Source organism: Hylobates moloch, unplaced genomic scaffold, assembly GCF_009828535.3.
Source record: "Hylobates moloch isolate HMO894 unplaced genomic scaffold, HMol_V3 SCAFFOLD_1, whole genome shotgun sequence".
Classification (NCBI taxonomy): domain Eukaryota; kingdom Metazoa; phylum Chordata; class Mammalia; order Primates; family Hylobatidae; genus Hylobates; species Hylobates moloch.
Window position 1 is genome coordinate 91,098,707 of NW_026652276.1, and position 12,042 is coordinate 91,110,748.

Below are 12,042 nucleotides of genomic sequence, written 5' to 3' on the forward strand. Positions count from 1 at the left end.
TCCATCTATATTTCCCGAGAATAAGAACATTCTCACATAATCACATTGTGATGATTAAAATCACAAAATTAATTTTCACTAGTCTGCTGGTCTACAGAATTTATTCAATTTTATCGCTAATATCCTTTATAAGAAAAGAAAATATTTTCCCTGGCTCAGGATTTAATCCAAAACCACAAGTTGCATTACTTGCTATGTCTTTAGTCTCCTTTACTCTGGACTAGTTCCTCACTGTTTCTTTGCCTTCCAAGTTTTTGACATTCGTAAAGAACATAGGTCAGTTATTTTGTAGAGTCTCCCTCCATTTGGGTTTTCTGGTGGGTCCCTGTGATAGACTCAGATTATCTTTTCAGCAGGAGATAACACATTGTGTCCTCCTTAGTACCTCATATCAGGAGGCACAAGATATCAATTTGTTCTATTACTAATAACTTAAACACTTGGTTAAAGTGATATTGCCAGGTTGCTACACTGTCGAGTAACCATTTTATCCTTTGTAATTGATAAGTAATCTGGCAGGGAGATTTTCTGACACTGGGTAAATATTCTGTTTTTAATCAAATTTTCCTAGTTTTAGCTGGGCACGATGGCTCACACCTGTAATCCCAGCACTTTGGGAGGCCAAGGCAGGTAGATCACCTGAGATCAGGAGTTCAAGACCAGCCTGGCCAACATGGTGAAACCCCATTTCTACTAAAAATACAAAAATTAGCTGGGCATGTGGTGGGTGCCTGTAATCCCAGCTATTTGGGAAGCTGAGGCAGGAGAATTGCTTGAACCTGGGAGGCAGAGGTTGCAGTGAGCCAAGACTGTGCCATTGCACTCCAGCATGGGCAACAAGAGTGAAACTCCATCTCAAAAAAAAAAAAAAAAATTCCTAGTTTTAGTAAGTTAGTGAAACTTTTGTTTGGATCCCCTTGTCTTCTGTTGAAGAGACATAAGAATGGCTCTGGGACATCCAAGATATTTTGATAAATTTCCCCCCAAAAAAATCCTTTTGGGAATCCTAATCCTTCACAATGATTATGAGGTACAACTATAAATACTAAGCCACATAGAAGCTGGACACAGTGGCTCACACCTGTAATCCCAGCACTTTGGGAGGCTGAGGTGGGGAGTTCAAGGCCAGCCTGGCCAACATAGCAAAACCCTGTTTCTACTAAAAATACAAAAATTAGCCGGGTATGGTGGCGCATGCCTGTAATCCTAGCTACTCAGGTGGCTGAGGCACCAGAATCACTTGAACTCAGGAGGCAGAGGTTGCAGTGAGCCGTGATTGTGCCATTGCACTCCAGCCTGGGCAACAGAGTAAGACTCCATGTCAAAATAATGATAATAATAACAAAAAGCCACATAAGAAATAAAACTTCCTGATTTCTAGGCACACTTTGAATAAGACATCTTTTGAAAAGGCAAGGGCTGCCTCTCAATTAAACACTGAGGGACACAACCCAAAAGATGGAGAAGTCTGTTTCATTTGATAATATTGGCAAAGCACGTAATTACCTAGACTGATTTCTTGTAGGCAGGATTATCTGTAACTTTGAAAATGTGACCCATAATCTCTGTTTTGAAAGGCAGTTATGTCCCAGATAAGTCAAGAAATATTGAATCTATTTTCTGCTTATGTTGTCTGCTTATGATATCAATTCTGTGTAATGTTTAATTCAGATAAATTCAGCAATTCTGTTTGAAGCCAACTGTGTCATTCACTAATCTAACAACACCACTGCAAAATTATTATTTCTTATTTTAGAGACTTTATAGAGAAGCTTGGGACAAAGACAAGACTCAGATCCACATCATGCCTGATACACCTGACATTGTTCTGGCTAAAGCAAACTTAATCAACACAAGTGATGTAAGTTTTCAAATTCAGCATATGTTTTCAGAAAGCTCATTTTAATTGTTTCTAAATCAGTGAAGTTGTCTGGAAGTTCTTTGAATCCCTGAATTAATTAATGAACTACATATGACTTAGATTCCTTATTTAGTGGCTTTTAGATTGAACATCAAAATGTTAGTACTCACTATGTCAGGAAGAATGGGGAGTCTGTATTCGCTGTTCCTTGCAGTCCATTGTTATACATATCATCAAAAAGTGATGGCTTATATTGCTCTCCCCAGTGTGGACAGACACTCTCTGCAGGCAGAGACAATTCTTATTGAATCTACAGTGCTTATCTAGAATCATGCCTGACACATAGTAGATAATGAAATTTTGAATCAGTGAGCATGCAAAAACCATGCAGTAGAATTTCATTTTTATTGTCACCGTCATTGCTGCATAATCTCCTGAAATGTGTACATCTGAAAATTAAATAATTTAAAATCAAATTCTAAATTCTACTAGAATGACTTTAACATTAGAGAATGTATTAAAGTAGTGCCATGAAGGACTAACAGATAAACACAAGTCCAAGATCAATAGGCACTTTAAACAATCTGGTTTCTGGATAAAAGTACATTTAAATTATATTCTCAATTTTTAAATTATGTCACAGATCTGAAAAAAACAAGTTCTTTCACTTAAGCTTTTAAAATTCATTATTTAAACTTTCTTCAAAACATCCTAAGTTTTAGAAATTATGGTGGACTCAATATTTTACCTATAGATGTGGATCCTATTTTGGATGGTCCCATTTTGGGAGACAGACTATTTCACAATGCATCAGCTATATAGAAGAGATAACCCCTTAGACATGATTTTTCCCCGTTAGAAGAATTAGATGAAAAGCCATAGCTCTTTTCTAACAAAAACTTCTAATGAAACAGTCCATGTGAATTGAAAAACAGCACCTCAATAATAATCCATTTCATTTCTCTATTGTTTTACTTCTGCCTGATTCTTGCAAGTATAGACATGCACTGTATAACAACAGTTTGGCCAACAAAGGCACACATACAGGACGGTGGTCCCATAACATAATCATACTGTATTTTTGCTGTATCTTTTCCATGTTTAGCTATATTTAGATACACAAATATTAATACTTCCCATTGTGTTACAGTGGCCTACACTAACATGCTCTACAGGTTTGTAGCCTAGGAGGAATAGGCTATACCATATAGCCTAGGTGTGTAGTAGGCTGTACCATCTAGGATTGCATAAGTACACTCTGTGATGTTCCCACAAGGACAAAATAACCTAACAATACATTTCTCGGGATGTATCTTTGTCATTAACCAATGCATGACTGTATTTGGGAAAAGCTGACAATTTTGCTGATTTAGGTAATTGAAGAGCTTTAAAGTTTAAAACAGGATGATTAGCAATCAATGGGCATAATTTCTAATTACTTTTGAGTATTCTAGGGCACAGATGCTATTCTCATGGACTCAAAATATTTATCACATTTGATCATTATGCTGTATTTGTCTATGGGGAACAGTATTTCCCAAAATGATCTTCATTTCTTAACAGAAACTCTACCGAATGGGTTATGAGGAGCTGAAGAGAAAAGGTTACGATCTTCCTGTTGATGCCATACCAATCAAAGCAGCAAAAGCCTCCCGGGAAATTGCCAGTGAAGTAAGATTTTATCCTCTGTTGATATTGATTTGATTGCAATTTATCACTTCAAAGCAGTCTCAATTTAATTTTAAATTGAACAAAATCTAAGGGGTAACAAATTACAATGGAATAAAATGATCCCATGCAGTCTGGGATGAGGATAAGATCAAGGATGCATTTATTATGTATGGAATTTCATAGCTGAATTTAGCCTTTAATCTTTCTTATCAAAAGACTGAAGTCTTTGGCTCTCTAGGCTTAGTAAAATATTTAGAGTTAATGCACTTTGTAATTTGCCACAAAGATGGCAACAGAAGTAAATTTTGAAAGGAATGAGACACATTTGTTTTCTTTAGTACAAGTACAAGGAAGGCTTTCGCAAGCAGCTCGGCCACCACATTGGAGCCCGGAACATTGAAGATGACCCCAAGATGATGTGGTCCATGCACGTGGCCAAGATCCAGAGTGACAGGGAGTACAAGAAGGACTTTGAGAAGTGGAAGACCAAGTTCAGCAGCCCAGTGGACATGCTGGGGGTGGTGTTGGCCAAGAAGTGCCAGACCTTAGTCAGTGACGTGGACTATAAGAACTACCTGCACGAGTGGACATGCCTGCCCGACCAGAGCGACGTCATCCACGCTCGGCAGGCCTATGACCTCCAGAGCGATGTGAGTCTAAGATTTTCCTTTGGCCAACAAAACATTATGTCTGCTTTTTAAAGTATCAGAGTCCCATAGTGAGGGGAGCTGAGTTTACACAATTACCCTGGACTAATGCTCAAGCCCCATCTAGTCACCCAAACATCTGGAGGCACCATTATTCCACAAAGAAAGAGCCAGCAAAGCCCCATTGCTTTGGTGGAAGCCTCTAGATTGTCGAGCTAGACAATCAAAGGATTGAGTCCTTTCCTATGTGCTTCTGTTTAAAATGTTTTTCAAAATATGCTTTTAATATGAATATTTGGTTGATTTATAATTCATACCAAAAATTTAGAATTTTCTAATTCAAGTATTAAAAATATATATAATATGATCTTTTATTTAGGGGCAAATGATTTAATTATGACAAATTGTGATAAATGATTTAATTATGATAAATTTGTCACTTGCACTTTCAGAATTTGTACAAGTCAGACCTTCAGTGGCTAAAAGGCATTGGCTGGATGCCTAGTGGTTCTCTTGAGGATGAGAAAAACAAACGAGCCACCCAGATTTTGAGTGACCATGTTTACCGTCAGCACCCAGATAAATTTAAGTTTTCCAGCCTTATGGATTCCATACCGATGGTTTTGGCAAAAAACAATGCTATTACCATGAATCATGTAAGTCCTATCTTTGAGGAGGTTATTACTTTTTTTGTTTATGGAAACACTGAAGTCTGTTTGTATAAAAGTAAACTTATTTTCGATTCCTTTGCTTGGTACTAATGTGGTTTTAAAGTATTGTGCTTCTTATTGACACAAGACATCTAGACCTGAAAATGTCACAGATACCGATTCACTGAGCTGAATTTCTTGATTCTCATTAAAAATCAGACTGTCTGCATGTGTCTGTTTATTACTGGCCTATACCAGTCATGTTTTTCTGTTTCTCTTAGCGCCTCTATACAGAAGCTTGGGATAAAGATAAAACCACTGTCCACATTATGCCAGACACCCCTGAAGTTTTATTAGCTAAACAAAACAAAGTAAATTACAGTGAGGTAAGCAATACATTCATAGTGCATGATACATTTTCCTTACAATGCATTTTATAAATCCAACTTACTATTAATGTCTATTTTAGAAATTATATAAGCTTGGCCTAGAAGAAGCCAAGAGAAAAGGTTATGATATGCGGGTAGATGCCATTCCTATCAAGGCAGCCAAGGCCTCCAGAGATATTGCAAGTGAAGTAAGTATACTTGGAAAGTTATTTGCCTTAGCTTTGGCCCAAAGATTTATTTCTCTCTCCTGGATTTATAGCGGCACAAGTAAGCCATGAGGTTAAAGCTGTTGCTAACAGTTTATTGTTTCAATGAATGGTTTTAAATAATGGTAATACAGTTATCAACACAAAGGCCAAATTCTAGTTATGGTTGAGTCCATAGCAACATGCATTTCAAAACATGTCCATTTCCTGCTGAACAAAAGTATTAGATACTTGACTATAGTTCAGATAATTTTTTTGGCTTTTCCAATGATGTATTTCTCATATACAATTGAGCTTATTGTAGGGTTCCTTCAAAACCCAACCTATGCCATATGAACCAATGAATCTCCAAAGGCTGAATTATAGGACACATTATTCAAAGTTCAACAATTCATGTGGAACATATGTTTGTTTCTATATCAGGTGGTGGGCTACAAATATTTGCTTTCTTTAAAAGTTGGATTTGCTCACTGTCGCAAGGACAGAAAACCAAACACCGCATGTTCTCACTCATAGGTGGGAATTGAACAATGAGAACACTTGGACACAGGGTGGGGAACATTACACACTGGGGCCTCTCATAGCGTGTGGGGAGGGAGGAGGGATAGCATTAGGAGATATACCTAATGTAAATGATGAGTTACTGGGTGCAGCACACCAACATGGCACATGTATACATATGTAACAACCCTGCACGTTGTGCACATGTACCCTAGAACTTAAAGTATAATAAATAAAAAAAAAAGGATTTGCTCATATTTCTAAATTTTTTTTTTATTTTTTGAGACGGAGTCTCGCTCTTTCACCCAGGCTGGAGTGCAGTGGCGCTATCTCAGCTCACTGCAAGCTCCGCCTCCCAGGTTCACACCATTCTCCTGCCTCAGCCTCCTGAGTAGCTGGTACTACAGGCACCTGCCACTGCACCTGGCTAACTTTTTGTATTTTTAGTAGAGACGGTGTTTCACTGCATCAGCCAGGATGGTCTCGATCTCCTGACCTCGTGATCCGCCCGCCTCAGCCTCCCAAATAAAAATTTTTATCTTTCCATTTCTTTTGTCTATGAAATAAAAAAAAAAACCTCTAGATTTTTTTCTTTATTTCCGAAATATAGGAAGTAATCATAATTTAAGAAAAAATGACAATCACAGAAGGGTTAAATACCATATAATGAAATACCTGCCTGTCATTAAAAATCGTGTATAGGTCAGGCACCGTGGCTCACACCTGTAATCCCAGTGCTTTGGGAGGTCAAGGCGGGAGGATCACTTGAGGGCAGGAGTTCGAGACCAGCCTGGTCAACATAGCAAGACAGTATCTCTACAAAAAACTTAAAAATTAGCTAGGTGTGGTGGCACATGCCTGTAGTGCTATAGCTACTCAGAAGCTGAGGTGGGAGGATCACTTCAGCCCAAGAGTTGGAGGTTGCAGTGAGACATGATTGTACCACTGCACTCCAACCTGAGCAACAGAGAGAGATGCTTTCTAAAAACAAAAAACAAAAAAAAAAAACCAGTCATGTGTGCAAAGACTATTCAATGACACATAGAAATGCTTATGTGATAACTGAAAAGAGCAGGCACAAACCCATATACAGTATGACTTCTAATTATATTCTCACACACAAATCATAAAAAATTATTTTAGTGGCAGAATTACATCTTAATTTTTCTTTTTTTTTCTGTGTGTATAAATATACAGACACTCTTTGCAGGCAGAGATAACTCTTATTGAATCTGTAGTGCTTATCTAGAATTGTGCCTGACACATAGTAGATACTCAATGAAATTTTGGATCAGTGAGCATACAAAACCCATGCAAGAGAATTTCATTTTTATTGTCATCGTCATTGCAGCATAATCTGAAATTTATACATCTAAAAATTAAATATTTTAAAAACAAATTCTGAATTCTAATAGAATGACTTTAACATTAAAGAATGTATTAAAGTAATGCCTATCTATATGATATATATTTTATATAAGATATATATTTCATATGTGATGATATATGACATATTTTCTAAATTGTTTCTACTTCTATCATATAATTTATATATTCAGGGAAAGTTTTTTTTTAAATAAATAGAGCAAGTTAGGCTTAGTGATTGCTTTTTACTAAAAGTTAAAACAGATGACTATCTGTCTTTTTCTTCTTTTAGTTCAAGTACAAAGAAGGCTATCGTAAGCAGCTTGGCCACCACATTGGTGCCCGAGCTATACATGATGACCCCAAGATGATGTGGTCCATGCACGTGGCCAAGATCCAGAGTGACAGGGAGTACAAGAAGGACTTTGAGAAGTGGAAGACCAAGTTCAGCAGCCCAGTGGACATGCTGGGGGTGGTGTTGGCCAAGAAGTGCCAGACCTTAGTCAGTGACGTGGACTACAAGAATTACCTGCACCAGTGGACATGCCTGCCCGACCAGAGCGACGTCATCCATGCTCGGCAGGCCTATGACCTCCAGAGTGATGTAAGTACTGAGAGTCATAATAATGTGCAGACGTGGGAAATTATTCAACACCCCTTGGAGAAAATGGCAATATATGGCACAAGCTCACCAGCCCCTGCAGGTGGCAAATAGCATGCCTTTATCCATAGGAATCTTAATCCTTTAACCCTTCAGACCAAAATGGAACATTGTGTGATACCTGACCCGTCCACCAAACTAAATTTTGAGAGTGCTTTTACTTGATCTCTTATCCTTCAGATGAAAATGCATTGCTGATACAGAGATAAATATTTATTGACTATTTGTGTCAACAGAATATGTACAAGTCTGATCTCCAGTGGATGAGAGGCATTGGCTGGGTGCCCATTGGCTCTTTGGATGTGGAAAAATGCAAAAGGGCAACTGAAATTTTGAGTGATAAAATCTATCGCCAGCCTCCAGATAGATTCAAATTTACCAGTGTGACTGACTCTCTGGAACAAGTGTTGGCCAAAAATAATGCCATCACGATGAACAAGGTGAGACTTCAAAATTAAGAATCAAAGTGGGGCTCCTAAAGCTGAATCAATAAAAAAGAAACATTAATGAGGAAAGAAAGAGCATTGAGCAATAAAAGGCATCTATCTGTCTATCTATCGGCTTGTCATCTATCTATTAATAACTGATATATATCATGTATATTTTGATATTCAGTCATTGTTTCATGATTTTGATAAAGTAGCATATTTTATGAAAAAATAGTCTGCATAAAATATGCTTATTTTCATTTTCCTTTTGTTAACATACATTTCAGATTATTAGAAGGCATTTATAAATACACATTCCATTATGAACTTATTACTTGAAGATGTGCATAAAACACACAATGTGTATAAGATACATAACCTTTTCTTTTTTTTTGTAAAGTTTTTGTGGCCCTAAAATTCCTATTAACTATACACAGAACTTTTTTCCTGATGAATTTGTGTATTTTCTTTGATAGCGTTTATACACAGAAGCCTGGGACAAAGACAAGACTCAGATCCACATAATGCCAGACACACCAGAAATTATGTTGGCAAGAATGAACAAAATCAACTACAGTGAGGTGAGAGCAGATTCTTTGACATTTGCACACTGCTGCTTATTTCAGTTGATCTACTCTATGATGATGTAATACCAAATGACAGCTTTAGAAAGAATCTTTTTCATGCTTCATGTGAATAACAACTCCTGCATTTCTCAATCACCATCATAAATGTCAAACTTTACGCAATACAAATTATCATTTAGGAAATACAAATGACAAGAACTAATTAAGCTGTAACCATGAGATTATGTAGACCATTTTCTTTTATTATTTTTTGAAGTTAGGAAATTAGCAATTGACCTATACATGTAACTCCCCTTTATGCTAAAGCATAACTGTAGTAAATATATTTTCCATATATTGTTCCTAAGTGTGGTTTAGGATCCAAATTTAAGATTTTTAGTGTGTAAGATTAAAGGCAAGAACTAAAATCCACAGTACCACCAGGTAACCCACACACACACACACACAGAGAGAGAGAGAGAGAAATATCTGTCAGTGTAAATATTAGCAAGCCCATTTCCTTTCACTTTCAGTATGCACAGGGCCACATGCCATCATTCCAGAATCATAGATGCTTAGGCAGAGAGTCCAGCCTCAACTCTAGTGCAAAGGGACCCCTCCCCACAAATAGGTTTTTGACCTGCCTTTGCTTAAGGGTTCCCAATGACAAGGAGCTGATCTCATAAATCAGTCCATTCGTTCTGGAAAATTTATGAGAAAGCTTCTGATGTATTGAGTCACAACATTTCTCTCTGTAAACTCACATAGTCTTCTGAAGCTGCACAGAACAAATCTGTGCCGACCCCCAGAGATGGAGAGCAGCACCAGGGTGCCTCCCCTGCCGCCTTCACCCCAGGTTCACCTTCAAATCCAATATCCCAAGCTCCTGGGCATTCCTCACATGACATCACTAGTAAAATGTGACTCTCAGAACTGAGCAAAATACTATGAGTGGGGAATGACTGATGTAGAATACACTCACCTATTGTATTTCCTCTTCTGGACATTTGACCTCTATTCTGCATCCTGTGCTCCCAGGGTACATTGGCAGCTGTCACTGCTGGTGCACACAGAACTTGAGACCAACTTAAACTCTAAGACATCTTATGTGGACTAAAGCTAGGTTTCTTCCATCCTGCATTTATGCATTTGGTAATTTATCTCTGTTCAAAGATTGGCATTTATCTCTGTAGTTTCTTCTTCTTCGACTGAGCCTGTGGGTATGAGCCTGTGGGTATAAGCCTGTGGAGATTTTTGTGAATCTAAGATTCTGTCAGCTGATGTGTTAGTTATTTCACCTGGCTTTGTGCCACCAGCAAGGAAAATACTGTTTCTTTGGCAGCATAAATCAACACACAGAGCATAATTTAGAGAATTTAGGTGGAATTGCCACCATCTTAAGTAATTTTATTTTGGAAATGAGACTGTAATTTTAGTGCTTGTATAGCTAGCTCTTAATTGTCACCAAAAACTAAAAACATCAAGTCTTACTCCCCAGTCAGAAAGGATTGAATTATTAGCCAAACCTATAATATGGGTCCTGTTACAGGAAACCATGCATTATATGTGCAAGAATTTCAGGAAACAAAGGGCACCCCCTGTGTCTAGCCAGTCGGCATTTCTGGAATTCTCAACTCTGTCTTTGCTGAAAAAGCTCCGAGATGTGTTAGTGCGGCTACTCGGCTGCCAGTCCCAGGAGGCCCAGGTGCCCTTCCCCCTTTTGCCCACAACCCCCTATTCCACCCACCCAGACTGGGACGCTGCCATGGGTGCTCCCCTCTCTTGTTAAAAAGAAGAGAACTTTTTGGCTGCTTTCCTATTTTCTGTAGAAGTAAACACCAACTTCTTAGAATGAGGCATTCACAGTCCAACTCTGGGCTATTCTCAGCACTCTCCTGCGACTCCTCCCTGTGGCCTCACCCACTTCCTTTAGCTCCCCTCTGCTTCCCCTCCACAGTGGTGCCTTGATTCACGTGATTTCCTCTGCCCTTGATGCCACCTTAGTCTACTGAAACTCTGCTCAAAGGCTGACTTAAAGGTCACCCCATCTGCAAGAACTTCCCTGATTCTCAATTCAGAATAAATGACTCCTTCCTGGAGCTCTTCATTATTAGTGTGGTTTGACTTTTCAGCAGTTGCTTCCACAGGTTATCAGTCTCTCCATCAGTTCTCCCAGGAACCTTTAGGTTGAGAGGGGTGTCAACCTCATCTTTGATTCCCAAGTACCCCACACAGTCAGAGACACAGGGTCAGGGCAGAATAAATGTGAGTTGAATTGATTGCCATGATCAACAGTTAAGCCTTTCCCTCCCACCCACATTTTACCACGCTAGAACTATGAATTTCAGCTTAATTTTTCCTGTAATTTTTGAACTGGATTTATTGTTTTAACTAAAAATTTTTAAAACAACCTATAATATGTATATATACTTAATTCAATGTAATTTTTTAAAGTAAAAAATAAAGGTACATTGGTCTTTATGGGTATCTTTTTGTTTTGTTTTGTTTTGTTTTGTTTTTTGAGATGGAGTTTCACTCTTGCTGCCCAGGTTGGAGTGCAATGGCACAATCTCAGCTCACTGCAACTTCTGCCTCCCAGGTTCAAGTAATTCTCCTGCCTCAGTCTCCCAAGTAACTGGGATTGCAGGCATGCACCACCACACCCAGCTAATTTTTTTAATATTTAGTAGAGATGGGGTTTCACCATGTTGGCCAGGCTGGTCTCGAACTCCTGACCTCAGGTGATCCACCTGCCTCTGCCTCCCAAAGTGCTGGGATTACAGGTGTGAGCCACCGCACCCACCCCCATTTTTGAGTCTTCACTTCAGCAAACATGCATAAGGCTTAGAACTCTCAAAAGTAAGATTATTATAGGCACTGTCTGTGGAGAACTTAGTGAATTGTCTTAGTCCTCTGTCAGTTTTTAGATATAAATGTCAGCATCTGATTTTTTTTAGAGTCTGTACAAACTCGCTAATGAAGAAGCAAAGAAGAAAGGCTATGACTTGCGAAGCGATGCTATCCCCATTGTGGCGGCCAAGGCCTCCAGGGACATTATCAGTGACGTGAGTTGTCAATTCCATTCTGAGTATGTGAT

General features: G+C 38.5%; 1 protein-coding gene across 1 annotated transcript in view; it reads left to right on the forward strand.

Annotated features, from left to right (window-relative positions):
* Positions 1-12,042, forward strand: part of NEB (nebulin) — a 251,975-nt gene that overhangs the window by 100,597 nt on the left and 139,336 nt on the right. Inside the window, exons 54-63 of the mRNA XM_058436183.1 lie at positions 1,757-1,861; positions 3,425-3,532; positions 3,871-4,182; positions 4,632-4,835; positions 5,111-5,215; positions 5,299-5,406; positions 7,583-7,894; positions 8,188-8,391; positions 8,856-8,960; positions 11,903-12,010. Coding sequence (XP_058292166.1) covers positions 1,757-1,861; positions 3,425-3,532; positions 3,871-4,182; positions 4,632-4,835; positions 5,111-5,215; positions 5,299-5,406; positions 7,583-7,894; positions 8,188-8,391; positions 8,856-8,960; positions 11,903-12,010 — 1,671 coding nt within the window. The remainder of the gene's footprint in view (positions 1-1,756; positions 1,862-3,424; positions 3,533-3,870; positions 4,183-4,631; positions 4,836-5,110; positions 5,216-5,298; positions 5,407-7,582; positions 7,895-8,187; positions 8,392-8,855; positions 8,961-11,902; positions 12,011-12,042) is intronic.